General features: G+C 37.4%; 1 protein-coding gene across 2 annotated transcripts in view; it reads right to left on the reverse strand.

The window, feature by feature from the left end:
* ABCB11 (ATP binding cassette subfamily B member 11) overlaps window positions 1–22,263 on the reverse strand; it is a 92,273-nt gene that overhangs the window by 47,675 nt on the left and 22,335 nt on the right. For both annotated transcript variants that reach the window (XM_055122373.1, XM_055122372.1), the window contains exons 8-15: window positions 21,300–21,424; window positions 16,899–17,073; window positions 11,273–11,386; window positions 8,461–8,571; window positions 6,165–6,290; window positions 4,577–4,780; window positions 2,278–2,448; window positions 387–588 (exon numbers count right to left, since the gene is read on the reverse strand). In XM_055122373.1, the coding sequence (XP_054978348.1) occupies window positions 387–588; window positions 2,278–2,448; window positions 4,577–4,780; window positions 6,165–6,290; window positions 8,461–8,571; window positions 11,273–11,386; window positions 16,899–17,073; window positions 21,300–21,424 (1,228 nt within the window). The remainder of the gene's footprint in view (window positions 1–386; window positions 589–2,277; window positions 2,449–4,576; window positions 4,781–6,164; window positions 6,291–8,460; window positions 8,572–11,272; window positions 11,387–16,898; window positions 17,074–21,299; window positions 21,425–22,263) is intronic.

Here is a 22,263-nt window from a genome sequence, read left to right on the forward strand (position 1 = left end):
GAATGTGCCACCAAATCTATATTGAAACAGAAGCGATACTAGCACTCTATTTTCACTGCAGTGATGATAATTAGCTTAAAACTTTAGTTATTGAATAATTCACTCAACCATAAGAACTCCTTCTGAGCAAAGGCCGCCCAACAAATTTTCTCCTCTTTGCAGAGTATTTGGTGGTGCAGGAAGAAATAGTCGATAAAATTTGAAGACCTGAATTTAAGGAAGTAAAAGCCTGAACTTCTGTTGTTTATTTTATCAACTCTTTAATGCCTCCCAGAATAGTTGGAAGAACAAATAAAACAGTGTACATTAAAAATGCATAGAGGTCGATAAAGCATTTTGTATGTTAACAAACATAAATGTACAAAGATAATGGAAAAAACACTTGCCCTTTGCATCCTCTTTGTTAAGAGCTGAATCTCCTTGGCTTTGCAAAGTCACTAGCGTAAAGTAAACTCCTTTCCTTTCCAAGAGTTCTTCATGGGTGCCTCTTTCCACTGCTGCACCATGTTCAAAACCAATAATGACATCTGCAGCTCTGACGGTAGAGAGGCGATGAGAGACTGAGATGATTGTATGCCCATGTTGGATCTGGAAGAGCATGTGGTGCTTTGTTAAATAGGAATATTAAACAGCTGACAGTGGGACCCTCTGCGCCTAAAGACTTTGATTCCAGAGATCTAACACATTTGGGCATCCAGCGCAACATCTAATAGCAATGCACTGGGACTGCGAACTGGGCTACAACTCTGTGCTGCCAGGAGGTGGATTTTTTTCCTCCCCACCCTGTCTTCCTGCACGGAAAATGGCGGGTTGGCAGCACCCACGTGGCAGGCGCCATCCTCTAAGACTCCAAACCCAGAGGTATTCGGTTTTTACTCTTGGGGCTCCCAGGGACTCATGGGAAGGGGGCATAACCGGCACGCCCTAGGCCCAGATAAATCCGGAGCCGCTGAGCGTGAAGCGGACCCTCTGCGCCTAAAGACTTTGATTCCAGAGACTTCTTACAGCAATGCACTAGGACTGTGAGCTGGGCTATGCAATTTCTGGCCGAATTTTCCCTGGACTTTATACAGAAATGCAACTTAACAGTTATAATTGTCAGCAATGTGAAATGGTTCCTTTTGAACAGGTCTGACTTGGGGGGGAAACTCCAAATAATAACAGTAAGTTTTTGTTGAAATATTGAAGGTTATTAATGTAGCAGCCACCTCTCTGGACTGTGAAGTAAGCAAAAGCTCCATGCTGGCCGATGCGGTGTGGCGTACACCATACTATGAGGCGCGGGAAGGGGGATGAGGGGGGGAAAAAAGGGAAAAGGAAGAAGGAAAAAAAAGAGTTATATACTTGTAGCAGTGGGGCTACATATCTCTTCATTTCCAGCAATGGAAAACTAATTATCAAATGCTTCCTTGGTAGTAGGTCTGTCTCTCTTGGGTGGAAACTCCAACAACTATAATGAGTTTTGTGTTGAATTATGGAATGTAATCAAGATAAAGAGAAAATGAAGTGAAATTCATTAGTTATACAGTAGGGGGTAAGGGGTGGGGGCGGGGGGTATACTGGGGTTTTTGGTGGTGGAATATGGTCACTGGTGAAGGGATGGGTGTTTGAATATTGTATAACTGAGACATAAACCTGAGAACTTTGTAACTTTCCACATGGTGATTTAATAAAAAGTTATAAAAATAAAAAATAAAAAAATAAACAGCTGACAGTGCCCTTTCAATCATCCCAGAATCCATAAGGAAATCAGTGCCTTAGTTCCTGGTAAAACCCTTATATAGACTGTGTAGACAGACATTACAAATACCAGAACACTTTCTCAAAGCCATAAATACCATCACACATTGACCTTGTTGCTGCTATCAATTTGCTAGGAAAATAATAGAAAAAATTTAATCAAATATTAAAATTCTAACAAACAAAATTAAAACATTTTATATGTGCAGCTTTGGGAAGCAAATTATAACAGTCCTTGTTCAACTACCAGGAAGTTGTTGTCAATATTTCTAAGCAGTTAGATGAGATGAGATAAACCATGTAGTATTTCTCTTTCTCTCAACTGTGTCCTACAACAGCAGAATGAGAATTGCCACATAGTATATTCCTAACACTGCCACCACATGCCTGTAGCACCAGTTGAGGATGTTCTATGCCTCAACTAAAGTGTTTGTGACTTTGAATCTTTGCAACAAAAAAAAAAAAGGAAGGGATTGGAGGAAAAACAAAAAGAGCTTCTACATGGGTCTGTAAAATGAATTTAGACTTTCTACAAACCTTATTCAATGCCTCTTGTACCATAGCTTCACTCTCATTGTCCAGCGCTGAGGTGGCCATGTCCAAAAGCAAGATCTTGGGGTTTCGGACAAGGGCCCTAGCAATGGCTATTCTCTGTTTTTGGCCACCACTCATTTGGCCTCCTCCTTCTCCAACAAGAGTGTCAAATTTCTAGGAAAAAAGGTAACACCAGAAATCAAAGGAAGAATTCAATGGCTCATAACAGTGATTCATTAACAAGTCCTTTCTAACTTCTTCCTCAGGGATGAATTTTCTCAGATCTAACTTCAACTGCAAAAAAAGAAAAGAATCCTTGCCTGAAATATGTTATTGTCTGGTCAATATTCATGTGGGAGTTAAATTGATTATTTCTTTAATTTCCAGGTTCACTAAACTGTTATATTTCTCTTTATCTCACTTCAAATAAAATGTTTCCACCAACGTAGAAGTTAATCTAGAATCTAAGAGTCCATTTTAAAGGATAATAGCACACATCAAAGCCTTGTTTCTTTTCTCTAATCAGATAACAGAAAAACCCAGTACTACCTTTTAATTTAGATTGCAAGATCAGATTAGCTTTATACTCATTACCATGGACAGACAGCAAATAGTTACTATCTTGAATGTCTGACACTACATTGGAATCTCACAATGCATTAATTCCAGAGACCCTCCTAAATCTTTAGCCACTCAGTTGAATACCTGTACATAGCATCTCATTTATTCTTTTGCCACTGATGTAAGTAATACTGTTTACAATTAATAGATGAGAAAATGTTGACTGTAAGGGAATAACATGTCTACATTCAAAAAGCTTGCAAGTGGAGAGGCAGGGATTTGTATGAAAGCAGTCTGATTCTAAAACTTCATAATCTTTGATTATGTCTTAACTAATTATCTTATATCATACATGAAATTATATCTTATTCACGGTTGAAATCTTGTTCATACAATAAAGAAGATTGAATAAGAAGTATTCTAGATAACTGGATCTGACTTTCCTACTTACTTGCTTTATAATCTTGACCTTGACTTTCAGCTCTTCTTCTACAGATAGGGAAACTTACTATACTCTCATGATAAAATGGTTGGCAGGGAAGGTGGGAATGCAAAATGAATCAAAATATCCTTAGAACAGTGACTGATGTGTAGCAACTCTGTGTATGTTAACTACTAGTGCTGTCATTCTTCTTTTACTTAGCAGGCCATTAGCTACAACATTAATATAAGTATGATAATAAAAAGTTGTTGACATTTTTTCTGTCTTTATCTAGAATGAAGGTAATGAAGGGCAGGAGAGATAAGACAGCATATGGGTTCTTGCCTTGCACACAACCAACCCAGGTTTGATTCCCCAGCACCTGGTATGGTCCCTTGAGTCTTTCTAAGAGTGACTCCTGAGTACAGAATCAAGAGTAAGCCCTGGAGGCAGGGGTGGGGTGAGGTGGGGATGGTGGGAGGGATACTGGGAACACTGGTGGTGGAAAATGTACACTGGTGGAGGGATGGGTGTTCAATCATTGTATGACTGAAACTCAATCATGAAAACTTTGCAACTATCTCACGGTAATTCAAGAAAAAAGAATAAAAGAGGAAAAGAAAAGAAAGTAATCCCTGACCACTTTCAGGTGTGGCCCCCAGACAACAACAAAAACAGTAAAAGTCTAGGGCTGGAGTAATAAACAATACAGCGGTTACAGTGCTTGCTTAGCATGAGGCCAACGTAGGTTAAATCCTGGCAAAACATATGGTCCCCAGAACCCTATCAAAAGTGATCACTGAGAGCAGAGCCAGGAGTACATCCTGAGCACCACTGGGTGTGGAGCCAAAACAAAGACAAAACAAAAAAGGTAAATGAGTGATTTTTGAATATCTGATATACAGAGCTGAGGTTACAATATTAAATAATATGCAGATACATACACCACACACACACACACACACACACATGCATACACATACACACGCATGCCCCAAACCTAAAAACAATTATATTGTAGATATCAAAAGAACATTTGTACAAGCTATTGTCAAATGACAAAGTTTACAATACAAGGAAAAAGAGAAAGTTCTCTAATTTGCTGTAGATTTTACATATAGAGACATTATACTGATAATACTAATGATACTTTTCAAACAAAACAGAAAAGTTATAATACATTTCCAAACAGAAAGCAAATCATGACATTTAAATGTTAATGGTTCAGAATTTCAGTGGGAAAAAAAGGTATAATATCAAGTCACTCTTTTGCTTCATATGACCTCTTGATTTCTCCCTAGAATGAAGACTTAGAGGTACCTGTGGAAGGCTCATGATGAAGTTATAGGCATTGGCTGCCTTTGCAGCACAAACTATATCTTCTATGGTTGCATCTTCTCTGCCATAGCGTATATTTTCTGCAATGGTGGTGGAAAAAAGAACTGGCTCTTGCTCCACTATCCCAATCTGTGCTCTAAGCCACTGGATATTAAGAGAACGAATGTCATGGCCATCTAAAGTTACCTAGAGAACATGAGAAAAATAGTATATCTCTTGGAATATTTTGGATTTCTTACTTATAGCATTTATTATATTGCATTTGACTTATGGGGAGAGAAAGAGAGACCAATAAGATTGCAACAAAAATCATTCTTCTTATAATGTGGTCATCAATATAAGAACCAAAAACATCACTGAAATAAGTGCAGGACAAATTAATTATAGGAGTACAAGTTACGTAAAAGTCACTTAATGTGGGACTCGAGAAATGGTATTGTAGTCAAGACACTTAACCGACATTGCACATGGCTCACTTAGATTCAACCCCTGTTATCCCAAATGCTGCCCTGAGCTCCACTGGGTATGATCCCCAAGTGCAGAACCAGGAGTAAGCTCTGACTACAGCCAGGTATAACCCCAAACCACCCTCTCAAAAAAAAAAAAAAAGAAAAAAGAAAAAGAAAAGTTCACTTAATTAACATTATTGTCTCAGGAATGAGAGTATTTTAATTTTTCAATAAAACTTAGAATTCATCATTTACTATGATTCTATATTTTATTATCTTTTAATTTTGATGAGAAATTTGGAATTAGAAAATTCTTAATCTCCAAGACATACAGGGAAGTGCCTTTGCATTACAAAAACCAATGATCCCTATCTTGATATGTCTTATAGTAAATCTGACCTATTGATTCAATTCTTTAAATAACATTTTGTTCTCCAAAAGCAATTGGAACCATACATGCAATAGGCAAATAAGACTTACTTTGGGGGAAAAAGTACACTGAATGCCTGCATCAATCTCAATCTCTCTGACCCATAGACTTCTTATTTGTAAAAATGAGCAAATTTACTTTTAGAGGTCATTTTAAAAATAAGCAATATTTTTAAAAAGCATTTGATATGCAATATACAATGTTTAAATAGAAAAAACATCATTAATTTTCTTAATTTAAATCTATGTTTTTGTCGAATAGATATATAAAAAAAGACCAAGTACTTTGTGAAATGATAACTCTTCGAAGCAATAATCAAGTTGTCAGTTATAACCATGTAAGAGATCATATACCGGCTGTTTGGAGAAATTTAGGAAGAAAAGACAATAACACAACTTGTTAAAATACAAAGATAGCAATGAAAATGTTGATTCATAGAATAGGCAGCAAAATATCTTTGGGAATGTAGCAGCATATTCGGTTACATCACAAGCAAACTGACTGGTTATTCATTCATCGGTCATCATATCTACGTGAGGAATCAGTTCAGACAATTCAATCAAAACTCATAAATCAACTCTGAGTATATCAGTATTGTCCCAGTGTATGCCAAGTCTTTGAAAATAACACTCCTCAACCTTCACTCTCCTATTGAGTGTAATAGATTGTGAAGTCCTGGTTAGACACGCACCATGCCTTTACTGGGGTCATAGAACCGCTGAATGAGCTGCAGTGCTGTGCTTTTCCCGGCTCCACTGGATCCTACTACAGCTGTCATTTCCCCAGATTTAACGACCATACTGAGGTTATTTAAAATCTGCAGAAAAAAAAGAGAGTAATGTTCACATGGCCAGCATCAAACTACAAGATATCACTGGGCATGTTCACTAATATCCCCAGGGGATACCTATGGACAGTTATTAATAACTAGAAAATTGGTACCCAATGCTTAAGATGAGGCTTTTGCTCTAAGCATATTGCTTGAATATTTAACAATTCACATTACTTTAAGTAGTCACATTTTTTGTTTATTTTACATATTTTAGTTTTTACTTTGTTTTTACTTTATTGTTTTGTTTACTTTGAAAGTTTATTAACTTTAAGGATCACATAATTTAACTGATGATAAGTGATGATAGGTGTGGTCAACAAATTAAATGATTATAGACTTTGCTAATCTTTCTTTTGTCTTGCTATCCATTTTTTTAGTAAAATAACTTTGGTTTATGTCTCGTACATATTTCAGGAGTTCTTTTTCAATTCCTGTGTGTTCTGCGGGGATATTACAGAACAATATAGTTCAGAAAGGTAGAAATATATTTTGCAAGCCTGACACTAATGTGAAATCAGAAACCTATAGGGTTTTATGACACAGAGCATCCCAAACCGCCTTTACAAAATTAAGTACAAAAATCATCGTTGAATTGGTGAAAATATCTAGTCTGTGGTTATGAATTACCTTCTTGTTCTTCCCTTTCAGTCTCTACCTTTAATGATGCTTTGTGCTTAGCATATGTAATTCAAACATCTGTCAGGTAAAGTAATTTAAATAATATTTTCCTACACAATGCAGGTGCAAAACACCTTAAAATTTTGGGGGCTGGAGTGATAGCATAGAGGTTGGGCATTTGCCTTGCACACGGCCGACCTGGGTTCAAATCCCAGCATCCCATATGATCCCCTGAGCACCGCCAGGAGTAATTCCTGAGTTCAGAGCCAGGAGTAACCCCTGTGCATCGCTAGGTGTGACCCCAAAACCAAAAAAAAAAACCTTAAAATTTATAGATTAGGGGCTGGAGGGATAGCACAGCTGGTTGGGCATTCTTCTTGCAAACGGCTGATTGCAAGAAGGGTTCGATTCATATGGTCCCCTGAGTTCAGAGTCAGGAGTGACCCCTGTGCATCGCCAGGTGTGACCCAAAAAGCAAAATAAAAAAATTAGAGTAATCTCTGAGCACCACCAGGTGTGGTCCAATGCTTCTTCTGATTATAGCTTAAGTACCATATGGCATCAATGATCAATACATACTTGTGATATGAATAAAAAATATTTACAGATAAAAATATAAAGATTTCATTAAACAAGCCATCACAATTAGAAATAGAAGGTAAAATAGAAGTATATGTGTTTTAATTCTAATAGTATTTTTTGAACAGGTACTATAAAGGCACTTAGTCATTCTTTGAAAAATCTTTTCTGAGTACTGAGAGTAGTTTATATCTCACAAGCACTTTTAAATACATTATGAATGTTTTGTATAGAATCAGAATTAAATTTCATTGCATTTAAATTTGTGAAAATAACCAAACTATCAAATATGGTTAGAAATACTCTTGCAAATTGAAAATAAATCTCACTTTAAAGCCAATTCATGCTGTGGGAATAGAACAATTATGTTGCTCTTCTTTACTCAGTAATAGCAGAAAGCAATGTTTTCCTCCCTATGTGCCCTAAACAAACACCTTCTAGAATACATGTGAGCATAATATCACAAGTTTATGTTTCAACTGATCCACTGATCCTTACAATTGGGAAATAAAGCCTATAAAGATGACAGATTTCCTTTGTCGTGTCATACTCTACACATGCAATGTGCTCCACCTTCTGCTCTCCCTAAGGAGGTGGTTGATAAAGCTGTACTTGATTGTTCTAATTACCTTGCAGCTTATTGAAGCTCTGTTTACAGTGACAGAACGTACTACTCATTGCAACAGCACATCATACAGTTGACTTAGCCTGAATGAGCTGCAGAACAGCATTGCCGCCAGAGGGATTTACTCACAATGGATATCACAAAGGAATGAAGTCTGTTGTCTGAGGAATGACACAGCAGGGCACGATACCTGAGGACACTTCCAGAGAAACTGTGTCTATTCCTTGTTCCTGGAAACTGAGTCATACTTAGATAAAACTACTAATTTGTTACTGGAAGTGAATCATCGAAGAAGAAAATGTCATTGTTTTGGGGGAAAATGTTGGTATTTACCTTCACATCGGGTCTGGAAGGATAGTGAAAAGTCACATTATGGAATTCAATTTCACCCTTGATTCGATCCAACTTGTAACCATCTTCTGACATGCAGTCAATGATGGATTTCTGGAGTGGGATATAAAAGAACACAGCAATGATATGTACTATACATATTTAATGATAATCTCTTTTGAATTTACTCATTAAATATAACAACCTCCAGATACATTGTAGAGATAGTATAAAGATTAGTTGCTTCCCCTTTGAATATATACTAATATTAATAATAATTTCTGTGATTAATGATATAGTAATGAGTTAACACATTGTTCTATGTTAATGGCATTGTGCATTATTTTACACATATCAATGTGTTACTAAACATAACTAATCTATAATTAAAATTAGTATAAAATTAATATTAAAATTAAAATATTTAATTTTCATTTGATATTTATTAGAATCACATCAATTTATCTTAATTGTTATAGTTGGTATCGATATTTGTTTGAAATGTCAATATTATCAATATTTATAAAACAATATAAGATTATTTATAGCAATTGTACATTAACACTAATATTACATATTAGTGAAATACTGCAGAAGACAATGTACAAAGTATTTTATTGTGCTTTTTAAGTTTATATAATTAGCATTATAACCTAACTATTAGACATGTGATATTCCCATTTTTTCACTTGAGGAACTAGAGGCGGGGACATCTCATAAAGGTTCAGTATCTTGCCAAAGTCACACAACTAGTCAAATAAACTAGGTTTCAATATTATTCTATATTTGAGTATCTATTACAGAAAATCATAAAAGCTATCTTTAATACTGCGAACTTAACTGCTACTGTCACACTCTAGTTATCAGCTCTTCTACACTAGGGAGAGAAATTTGTCATCATACCACTACTTGAGAGATACAGAGTAATCTGCTTTCTTTCTCTTGGGTCTCTAGCAAAGATAATAAAATAATTTCTAAATGCTGTAATGTTGTAATGTTTTATAAGAGTTACAAGAGTCTATTAGACTCATCATCTTATTTTGGCACCACAATAAGATTGTATTTGGATAATGGCATTTCTATGTGATTTTCTCCATTCTATACCTCAATATATGAAACCTCAAAAAAATGAAAGCACATAAAATGATGTACCGTTTACTCAGAATGCAACTTCATAGTTTAACAACAAAATGGTTTGAATTTAGGGGGAATCAAAGAATCTCTGAGTTTCTAGATTTTGACTGAGCTCAGAATATTTTTCAGAGAGGAAGAATAACATCTCACCATTCTTCCCCTTCATTTTTGGATTTTGACTCTCTAATGTCTGACTTTCAATGTACTTCAACAGATTCATTAGGAAAATTCTAACCAGACCACAAGGGTCCTTTTCAAGCAGGTAGAGACTTTGTTGCATTTAGAAGACAAATGGATGCTTTGGACTTGGCTTTAATGTCCTCATGATCCAATTCCTTCCTTCCATTCCCTTCAGCCTCTGTTGCTTGCTCACTCATTTCAGTCAAATCAACCTTGAATTCACCAAGCTGCTTTCAACCTGAAGGTTATCTCTTCTTTGAATACCTTCCTGGCTCCACTTCTACATACCATTCTCTTCCCAGGCCTTCTTGGCCGTCTGGACTCGCCTCTCATTCTCAGCTCAACCGTCACCTCTTCAGAGATCAGGTCTCCTTCACTCTCAACTTAAGGTCTCCTTGCTCCATGCTACTCACTATCACATTGTTCTATTTTATTTCCTTTATTATACTTGGCTGGAGTGATAGCACAGTGGTTGGGCTTTCACCTTTCACTCGGCCAACCCGGGTTCGATTCCTCCGCCCCTCTCGGAGAGCCCAGTAAGCTACTGAGCGTATGGAGCCCACACGGCAGAGCCTGGCAAGCTACCCGTGCATATTGGATATGCCAAAAACAGTAACAATAAGTCTCTCAATGAGAGACGTTACTGGTGCCCGCTCAAACAAATCGATGAGCAATGGGGGATTATACTTAGTGGACTGGAGCGATAGCACAGCAGGTAGGGCATTTCCCTTGCACAAGGCCGACCTGGGTTCGATTCCTCTGTCCCTCTAGGAAAGCCCAGCAAGCTACCAAGAGTATCCCGCTTGCATGGCAGAGCCTGGCAAGCTACCCATGCTGTATTCGATATGCCAAAAACAGGAACAAGTAACAACAAGTCTCACAATGGAGGCGTTACTGGTTCCCACTCGTGCAAATTGATGAACAAAGGGATGAGAGTGCTACAGTGCTACATACTTAGCTATTTCTGATATTACTTTTGAATAAGATTTTTTACTTAGTAGGATTATTTTTTAATTTTTTGGATTTTTTTTTGAGGGGGAAAGGGATACAGCTAACCGTGCTCAGGGGCTATTCTCATTTTAGTGCACAGGGATCACTCCCATCTGTGTTGGGAGATGATGTGGTGCTGGGTATCAGCCATGTCTCCTTGCCAAGCATGTGTGCAAGCCCTTTGAGCTCTCTATATAGCTCTTTACTTCAATGTTACTTGTTACTCAGGTATAACAGAGCAGGGGCCTTACTTGTCCTGTTTCTCCCTTGCACTCCCAATTATTTCATCCTATCAGATTTATGATAGCAAGAATTATTGCTGAATTAAGGAATCATAACAGCGCTTATCAAATATTGCTGAAATAAGGGCTGTGATAGCACTTACTAAGTATGTATGAGTTAAAAGTACTCTTCTGGTCCTTCATATTTTTAACATTGAGGGTAAGTTTCTCATGGCTTTATTCTTCCCCATCCCTGCTCTTATTTGTCTTTAGTTTTCACTTGTACATACCCGGTCTATTGTCTCAAAAATGTTGGTGGCTGCTGCACGCCCAGTTGCAAAGGCTTCCAAACAAGAAGATGCATTGCCAAGATTTAAAGCTCCTACTATAACACTGAGGAAAATCTGAAAAAAATACAAGAGAGATTAACATAATTTCTATATGCTTTCATAATTATCCTTTGAACTGTCTGTGTGAAATAAGAGATGTTTCAGAAACAATCTTTGATGGAAATTTGAAAGCAAAAAATTCTAGAAATAGTTGGAATAGTTTTTGTTCTGTGAAGCATTTTTATATTGTGATTTAAAATATTACAGTATTTTTAACTAAGAATCACTTTACTACAAAAATAACCTGTTTTTTTTTAACACCCAACAGTGCTCAGGACTTATTCCCAGTCCTATGCCCAAGGATAACTCCTACCAGGGACTAGGGATCATATGAGGTATTGTAGATTGAACCAGAGTCAGCTGTGTGCAAGGCAAGCACCCTGCCCACTGTACTATTTTTTTAGTGCAGCATGTTTTTTAATGAGTAAGAGTCTAAGCCAGGACATATATAAGCACGAGTGGACTAGAGCTGCTATATGATTGTGTGATTTATTGTGTAAATAATCTTATAAAGGTTTTCCTAGAGGATCACTGAAACAACAAAGACATCATGGTTAGTTTGACTTTCCTAAAATTTGTTCATGTTATATTGGCCTGTTATAATTAACTGCTATATCACTATTAGTAGTATTCTAGTTATTAGGATATCTATCACCACCACTACTAAACTACTACAAACAGTAGCAATAACCATAAGAAATATTTCTAAATGCACTGCCTACAATATCTCATTTAATGCTTTCATAAAAGAGGAAACAGATGTATGGAGTACCTAACTTATCCTTTCTGTGTTGCCTTTCATTTATTAAGTGGGAGAACAATATCTAATACCTGGATCTTGACTGACAACATTGTTTAGGTCCAAGCTCATCTTCTGCAGGATGTATGCAGAAGAAGTCGCTAGGTTCCCTAAGAGAAGAGAAGGCTCCCTAAGTAGGACAAGATGTCCTTATTCAATAGGACTCATTTTCCTAATCAGTTTGGTTCATAAAGAAGAAGCAATTCCCTTCACTGACCTCTACAAGAAGCACATGACTCCTGCTTTGCAACCAGTGCATTGGCCCTAGTTATATAATTTACTTGAAAGATGCTTCATTCACTTCCATGTACTAGAGACTAAATTTATTTGGAAAGATTGTATCCTGAACTTATGTAGTCTTTTTTCTGTAATCAAATGATCCTAGTCTGTAATTGTTTCCATGGGTCAAATGCTTCGTACTGGTAATAATACAAGAGAGCAAAATACCCCAGACTATACATCCCTGATCCCTTTCTTCCTTGTAGCTGGATTTGCAACTTCTCAGAACCTCCTAGTCACCTCCTTCCCTCTTCAGTCACCTCCCCATTCCACACAGCAAGTCCATGCAGGCCATGTCCTCTTTTCTGACCTCTGGATTCCCAATTCTATGTTTAGGGACAAATAATTTTCTTTTCTTTTCCTTTTGGGTCACACCCAGTGATGCACAGGGGTTACTCCTGGCTCTACACTCAGGAGTTACTCCTGGCAGTGCTCGGGGGACCATATGGGATACCGGGGATCGAACCCAGGTCAGCTGCATGCAAGGCAAATGCCCTACCTGCCGTGCTATAGCTCTAGCCCCCAAATATTTTTTTTTATCTGTTTGTTCCATTTCCTTATTTATGACCAGCCATAGTTCCTCCCTCGAGCAATTAATTCAATCTTTTAAACCCCAATTTCCCTGTCAGTAATACAGGGATGTTGACAGTAAACACCTAACCAGATTGTTACGAAGTTTAAATGAGAATATGTACAAAAGTGTCATTCAATCTCATTCATGTAAATAATAGCAATGGTGACTTTAAAAAAAAGCAGTGAGGTCCCATACTCAGGAAAGGTTAAGGTGAACAAAATAAACAGTAATCTGTGGCTTAATTTATATGAAGAATGCTTGTACCAAAGGTCTTTCATACCTTGAGTGAAGCCTTCCACTTGGCCTAGATCAGGAGTCAACAACGTTTTTTGTAAAGGGCCTGATAGTAAATGATTATGGGCTCTAAACCAACTACTCAACTCTGCTATGAATTGCAAATATCAGCCATGGACAACAAATAAATCATTGGGACTATTTTCCAATTAATATTTTATACAGATACAGACAAAAGGTAGATTCTACTTATGATTCATAGTTTTCTGACCTAGATTAACTCTGTGGTTATCTAAATAGAAGTTTGAGCTCAATAACTTGCTGGCTTTGGCTTTGCAAGCCTTTATCTCATGTGATGGTTGCTCTAGGAGTTCTTAAGGAGAAAGAGAGTGAGACAAGACAGAGACTCATGCTTATACTATAGCAATCACACATTCAGTAGTTCTCATTTCTCACCCCAAATAATCGCCTATTTAACCTGCTGAGCTAAATACCCCATTACTCAATATGGGGAAGAGAAGGAGAACAAAAACCTCTTGGAAATAATTAGTCTGAGGGTATGCTATGCTGGAGCAAAGGTCTTTAGCCCCAAGGAAGACATATTCAGAGGCAGGATAACAATAATAAATAGATCACAGAGTCCTGAATTCAAATCCAATTTTATGTCACTTAGCAGATATTCCTCAACCTCCTGGCACGCATCTTACTATGTGCTAGTATACAGAATTAAGTTTTTCCATGTATTATATATTATCTGATATATCACAATAACAGGATAAAGTTATGAGGATTACATATGGTAATTATATTCTATACCTCACTCAACGCTAGACTCCTTTCATACTCCTAATAACATCACTTTTTACTGTTACAGCTAATTTCTTTTATAATTTGAGTCCTAAAGTTTATGAGGAATACAAAACTTCAGTCTTCTACACGTTTTAGTTCCCTCTTGTCTTTTTTTTCAGACTATATTGTATTTGTGTTTATTTACTAGTGATATTGACTAGTCATCTATATAAACTACTTGCCAGTGACGCCCAATTACTATAGTCAATAATAATTTTTGCATCACAAAAGCTGGCCTCACATGCTAGGTGAAGAAGCAGCTCTGATAGAGAAGGGATCACCAACCAAAGGTGCTAGGTGGGCCCACTAGGGATGGGAGACACAGGCTGAAAATAGACTATAGACTGAACATGATGCCTACTTAATACTTAATTTGTAGCAAACCACGACACCAAAAAAGGTTGAAAATGGGCACTGGTGGAGGAATGGGTACTCAATCATTGTATGACTGAAACGTAAGCATGAAAATTTATAAATCTGAAAATTTATAAATCTGTAAATTACCCATGGTGATTCACTAATAAAAAAAAGAAAAAGAAAGGAGGAAAAAATTGTGTTAAATAAACTTAATAATTCATTGGTTTAGTGGATTAGAGACACTCAATTATGTCATGCATACTCAGCCCTCATACTTTGCTATTTAGAAGTTTGGCCAAAATCATGCATGAATATAACAGGTAGAGAGACCAAGAATTGGTTGTACTCTTATAAGATATTTCTCATATCTGATTTAAACTTGAGAGCTTTGTAACTTTCCACATGGTGATTCAATAAAAGAATAAATTAATTAAATAAAGATATTTCTCATATTCTCTCCTCAATTTCTTACAACAAAAACAGAAATAAGCTTACAAGAATATGTCAAAAAGTAAAAGATGAGGTTAGGGGGCTGGAGCGATAACACAGCGGATAGGGCGTTTGCCTTGCACACGGCTGAACCGGGTTCGATTCCAGCATCCCATATGTTCCCCTGAGTACCACAGGAATAATGCCTGAGTACATGAGCCAGAAGTAGCCCCTGTGCATTGCTGGGTGTGACCCAAAAAGAAAAAAAAAGATGAGATTAGGAGTTAGTAATTGCTGATTTAACTGTTACAGACTCATAGAATACCACCACACATATAATAAATACTCAAATATCATTTGAGAGAATGGCTTATGTACAGAATGTATAGAGAGTAACTGACAATCCATCTGGCAGGAAAGCTGAAGCTGAAAACCAATTAAGTACACAAGGAGGCCATGTGGCCAAAGTGGCTCTATTGCCTGGTGGTTTACAGCAGCAAACCAAAACTTAAACTTAAAGTGCCTTCTGGTAAAGAAGTCAAAGCTAGGGCCAGAGTGGTAGTACATAGGTTAAGGCATTTGCTTGCATGCAACTGACTCCATTTAAATTCCTGGTATGACATATAGTTCCCTAAACACTGACAGGAATGACCCTAAACACAAAGCTGGGAGTAGAGCCCTAAGCACTGCTAGATATTGGTCCAAAAAGAAACAGAAAGAAAGAACAAAAAAAAGTCAAAATCTAATCTCAACAAATCACAACCAATTATGCAACCCCTCTATAGTTATAGCCAAACAATCTCCTTGCTTTGATTCTGCCTTCATAAAAGTCTTCACCTTTCCCTTGGGTATCAAAGAAATAGTTCAGAGTTTAAGGCACATAACTTGCCTATGGATGACCTTGTTTTTTGAGTGGGATCCACAGGTCTCCTGAGCACTAATTGAGAGCACCCCCCTCAAAGTCTTTCTCCTTGTTCCTAAATGTGTATTGCTTTTCACCACTTCAGTGTGGTGTTGCATGGATGAAATGATGCTTGCTCAAATAAACTCTCAAAATATTTTAATGTTACTCAGTTCATCTTTTAAGAGGATATGAAACTGGATCTTGCTAATTATCATTACCAAGGGTTTGTGAAATTCGATTTTCTGACTGGGTCGTGTGCTGTTTGTCTTTGAGTTTACCAAGGTTTTTCCCTCCAAGCTGTTATTTGTGCATGCTTTTTTGTGCTTTGTGTCTTTTGGGGGGGGGGGCTGAAGATTAAAGAAAAAATCTTTTTTTCTTAGTGCAAGCCCTTCTGCAAAGGAAGCAGAAGAAACAACTGTGACTAAAGTCAACAGTTCTTATCCTTGGTTTAATAATGTTGAAAGTTCTTAAGAATTACTAGAGCATTAAAAATAAGGAAAATTTATAGTCATGTTTAATATCTGCAATATTTTCACTGGATTTCAAATATGCAGTTTTTTATATTTTTTAATTAATTTTTTTAATTTTAATTAATCACCATTGAGATACAGTTACAGAATTACAAACTTTCATGATTATGTTTCAGTCATACAATGTTCAAGTACCCATCCCTTCACCAGTGCCCATTCTTTACCACTAGTGTTCCCCGTATTCCTCCTGCCTCGGCCACCCCTCCCCACCCCTTGCCTCTGTGGCTGACACATTCCCTCTTACTCTCAAATATGCAGTTATATCCAAGTGGTTAAGAAAATGGTTCAGGGGTTACAGTGATAGTACATTTGTATGGCATACTATGTCTTGGACTTAGTTATAAAATTACTATTTTACAGCCATGAAATATTCAGTTAACAGGAAATCATTTAATCAAAGGATTCATCAATTCATCTCTTTATTATAAAAGTACTCATTGTTACTGTGGATGAACTACATAAAATAATTGACCTTTTTCTTCCTCATACACTCAAGGAGTGAACAATGTCCTAATTGTGGGTATCTCTGAGATTCCAGGAGGAGATGTTATATCTGTTCTAGATTAAAGTACCTGAACAAGAGTTCCTGCTGAATATTCTCCATCTTCCAGGACAAGTTTGGAGCCATACCAGAAGGCCAGTGCATAACAGAAGAAGATGAGGCACCACATGAATCCAGTGAAGAATCCCATGACTATCCCTTTCCTTATTCCCCAACGCTGGGCAAAAACCAGGTTATTCTCATACCTATGAAAACAAAACATTGTGTCTATCGCAACATATGTCCAAAGGTAAGAGGGTTATAGCAGTCCACAATGAAGTTATTTTACTAAATGATTATAAAATGACCCAAAACACAGGGAAGCTTTAAGGAAAAGAAAAAGGTGAAAACATTTGCATAGCTAAAGCTTGTTTCAACCTGGCAGTGGGATGTGTTGAAGGATAATTCCAACAAAATCCTTCATTCATTAAATTTTGGATGACTTACAGTGTGGCAAGCTTTTTCCCAAAAGAAAATAATTTTCCTGTCTTCTTTTTTTTTGTCTTTTAAGAATTCTTAATGCAAATATTTGAACACAAAAAAACTAGTACTATTTGTGATTAATCTGAAAGTCCAAATGACTTTCTACGAGAAAATGACTTAATGATTTCCCCCAGATTTGGAAGTAGTTTTTTTGCATGTATTTATGTTCATTCATCTGCTCTGTGACCAAGAATCCTATATTGTAACATGACTATCAGGCTCACAGTCATGAGACAGGAAACATTATGTGGAAATAATCCAAGCACAAAACTTCCAAAATTCTATTATCTAGCCAATAAAAACTGTCTTACAGCTCAGGCTATAATTATCTTTCTACACCTCAAAATTAAATTAGAAAGAAACTTTTACAGAATATAGAACACAAACTAAAGGTATATTCTATGTTTGATGGCATTTTAAAAGCATTTACACTACTTCATTAAGGACTTAAAATGATATAGTTAATGGTTGAAGAAATAATTTCAGTCCATTAGCACACACAAAAAAATAAAAATGAATCACTGGAAATTACAAATTCTATTGAATTTTTTGCTTGGTAAAAGTTGGTAACAATTGAGATTGACAGTATATTTGAGCTAAAACAGTTCAAATAAGACTTTATGTTATTGTCTGTTTTTGGAATAGAGAAGGGATCACTAAGAAAATGATGGCTGGAGGAACCAGTTGGGATGGGAGATGCATGCCAAAAGTAGATAATGGACCAAACATGATGACCTCTCAGTGTCTGTGTTGCAAGCTATAATGCCCAAAAGTAGAGAGAGAGTATGTGAAATATTGTCTGCCTTAGAGGCAGGGGGAGGGTGAGAAAGGGGGGGTATACCTGGGATACTGGTGGTGGGGAATGTGCACTGGTGGAGGAATGGGTGTTTGATCATTGTGAGATTGTAACCCAAACATGAAAGCTTGTAACTATCTCATGGTGATTCAATAAAATTTTAAAAATTAAAAAAAGTTATAGCTGTTTTTCAAAACCAACACCTAACATCTGGAGCAATAGCATAGAGGGTAGAGCATTTGCCTTGCATGCTGCCGACCCGGGCTTGATTCCCCTATCTGACCTGGGTTCCATTTCTCCATCTCTCTCGGAGAGCCCGGCAAGCTACCAAGACTATCTTGCTCACGTGGCAGAGCCTGGCAAGCTACCCATGGCGTATTTGGTATGCCAAAAACAGTAACAACAAGTCTCACAATTACTGGTGCCTGCTCAAGCAAATCAATGAGCAACAGGATGACACTAATACAATAATACAGTAAACATCTGGTAAACACTCATAAAAGATAAGTGGAAAAGTAAACAAAATCAAACTTTTAATAGCAGAGTAGTCTTGACATTTAATTTTCATTTTTTATCAAGAATGAAGCTCCTAGACAAGGAAAGCCTCTTTAACAAATGGTGCTGGCACAACTGGACAACCACATGCAAAAAAATGGGTTTAGACCTTGACCTGACACCATGCACAAAAGTCAGATCAAAATGGATTAAAGACCTCAACATTAGACCACAAACCATAAGGTACATTGAAGACAAGGTCGGCGAAACCCTCCACGATATTGAAGATAAAGGTATCTTCAAAGGTGACACGGAAGTAAGCAATCTAGTAAAAACAGAGATCAACAAATGGGACTACATTAAACTAAAAAGCTTCTGCACCGCAAGAGATACAGTGACCAGAATCCAAAGACTATCCACAGAATGGGAAAGGATATTTACACAATACCCATCAGATAAGGGGTTGATATCAATGGTATATAAAGCACTGGTTGAACTCTACAAGAAGAAAACATCCAGCCCCATCAAAAAATGGGGCGAAGAAATGAACAGAAACTTTACCAAGGAAGAAATACGAATGGCCAAAAGGCACATGAAAAAGTGCTCTGCATCACTAATCATCAGAGAGATGCAGATCAAAACAACTTTGAGATACCACCTCACACCACAGAGACTAGCACACATCCAAAAGAACAAAAGCAACCGCTGTTGGAGAGGATGTGGGGAGAAAGGGACCCTTCTTCACTGCTGGTGGGAATGCCGACTGGTTCAGCCCTTCTGGAAAACAATTTGGACGACTCTCAAAAAATTAGATATTGAATTCCCATTTGACCCAGCAATACCACTGCTGGGAATATATCCCAGAGAGGCAAAAAAGTACAATCGAAACAACATCTGCACATGTATGTTCATCGCAGCACTGTTTACAATAGCCAGAATCTGGAAAAAACCCGAATGCCCCAGAACGGATGACTGGTTGAGGAAACTTTGGTACATCTATACAATGGAATACTATGCAGCTGTTAGAAAAAAGGAGGTCAAGAATTTTGTAGTCAAGTGGATGGGCATGAAAAGTTTCATGCTGAGTGAAATGAGTCAGAAGGAGAGAGACAGACATAGAAAGATTGCACTCATCTATGGTATATAGAATAACAGAGTGGGAGACTAACACCCAAGAACTGCAGAAATAAGTACCAGGAGGTTGACTCCATGGCTTCGAGGCTGGCCTCACGTTCCGGGGAAAGGTCAACTCAGAGAAGCGATCACCAACTACATTGTAGTCGAAGGCCATGTGGGGGAAGGGAGTTGCGGGCTGAATGAGGGCTAGAGACTGAGCACAGCGGCCACTCAACACCTTTATTGCAAACCACAACAGCTAATTAGAGAGAGAAAACAGAAGGGAATGCCTTGCCACAGTGGCAGGGTGGGGTGGGGGGGAGATGGGATTGGGGAGGGTGGGAGGGACACTGGGTTTACGGGTGGTGGAGAATGGGCACTGGTGAAGGGATGGGTTCCCAAACTTTGTATGAGGGAAGTATGAGCACAAAAGTGTATAAATCTGTAACTGTACCCTCACGGTGATTCTCTAATTAAAAATAAATAAATTTAAAAAAAAAAAAAGAATGAAGCTCCTAGAATGTGACCTGTAATATATTATAATGCTGAATTTTGATTAGGTGAATGTCTTTATAGAGTCCGTAAAAATCATATTGCACAGTAGATAATAAAATACATTTAAATGAAAAAGTGTTCAATAAAAATATTGGAATTATTGTTTGGACCACGAATGTTCAATCTCCAGCTATTATGGTCACCTGAGTCCTGCCAAGAAGGATTACACACATATTTTATATATAAATATATATGGAGAGAGAGAGAGAGAGAGAGAGAGAGAGAGAGAGCCCTCTCGGAGAGCCCGGCAAGCTACTGAGAGTATCGAGCCCGCGCGGCAGAGCCTGGCAAGCTACTCGTGAGTATTGGATATGCCAAAAACAGTAACAATAAGTTTCTCAATGAGAGACGTTACTGGTGCCTGCTCAAACAAACTGATGAGCAACAGGACGACAGTGTAATACAGTATGAGAGAGAGAGAGAGAGAGAGAGAGAGAGAGAGAGAGAGAGAGAGAGAGAAAATATAGTTTTTCTTTTGGGGGAGGACTTGGGCCATACCCAGTCTTGCTCAGGGCTTTCTTTTGGCTCAGCACTCATGGATCACTCCTGACAGGGCTTAGGGGGACACATGAAGTGACATAGATTGACCACAGGTCAGCTGTGTGAAGGGCAAATGCCTTACCCATTGTACTATCATGCCAGCCCCTATTAGAGGTATTTTACATGTACACAAACTTTAAATATTTGAAATAAATATCTCACCTAAAACTACTTTATAAAGCATCCTAAAATGACTAAAAACAATTTGGAAATAACTTTTTTAAATAAGGACAAACTATGACATCTTGGAAAAGATAACTAAAGACTTAGAGTTCTTTAAGCATTTTGACCAATGTAACTTATTCTCCTTAGCTGCCTGTTGAACAAAAGCTCCATCAGAGTACCATAGACCTAGGAGAATCTAACACTTTGCACCAAACAAGGAGATTTGAATACAATGCCAAGCAGTTTATTTCAAGAAAGTAGCTGACATTTCAGTTAACCAACCTTTCAACCTCTTTTTTCTCACCACCGAAAGCAGCCACAGTTCGAATAGCTGAAATGACTTCATCAGCCACTGATCCTGCTTTGGCATATGCCTTCAATTCATGATCAGTGAACTTGGACACACTCTAAAATCCAAAACAAGAAAAGAAGAATGAAAATCAGGTAACTAGGTATATCACCTTGTCATTCAGTTACTCATTTAGCAGAGAAAACAGGTGGCTTAGATTTAACCTTTTAGATCCTCCCTGGGAAGGTGCTTGCTGGGGAAGGACTTGGTCTTTTTCACCCATACTAAACTTCATCTATGGTATTTGACTGTTAATATATCAAACTGATTTTATTTTTTAAAAACTTCAAAATCCCTCTTATCGACTATGATGCAAAATAAGTATAAGTATTCTTGGGACTGGGGACATAGTACAGCAGGTAGGGCACTTGCCTTACATACAGCTGACCTGATTTCAATCCCCAGCATTCCATTATTGTCCTGTGAGTCCTGGCAGGAGTGATTTCTGAGTCAGGAGTAAGCCCTGAGCACAGCAGGGTGTGGCAAAAAAAAAAAAACAACTTTTCTCTGAGACCACAATGTTTAGGTGATTATACGAATGGAGTTTTTGAGTCAAACCATCTCTCATTTCATTGCTCTTGGCCAAAATCCATCGCATGCTTTAGAGAAATACCAGAGGCAAATTATGAAGCCTGACAAAACATCATATAGATCTCTTAAACATGTGCGCATTTTTGAGCTTGCAAAGACATGCAGAGGTGATTCTACAGGAGAACCTAAAATCGATATTATACCACTTTGATTCAACTGCTTATGACTAATAAAAGACTCAACAAAAGTAGTCTTGCTCTTTACAAAAAATAGAAATAAAAAGACATTTTACTTAATAGTAATCAAATATTTCTTTTTCTAAAACTGAACTTGTGTTGAGCCATGGTAGAATTAAACACCAAAGAA

This window comes from Sorex araneus, chromosome X (genome assembly GCF_027595985.1).
Source record: "Sorex araneus isolate mSorAra2 chromosome X, mSorAra2.pri, whole genome shotgun sequence".
Taxonomy (NCBI): Eukaryota; Metazoa; Chordata; class Mammalia; order Eulipotyphla; family Soricidae; genus Sorex; species Sorex araneus.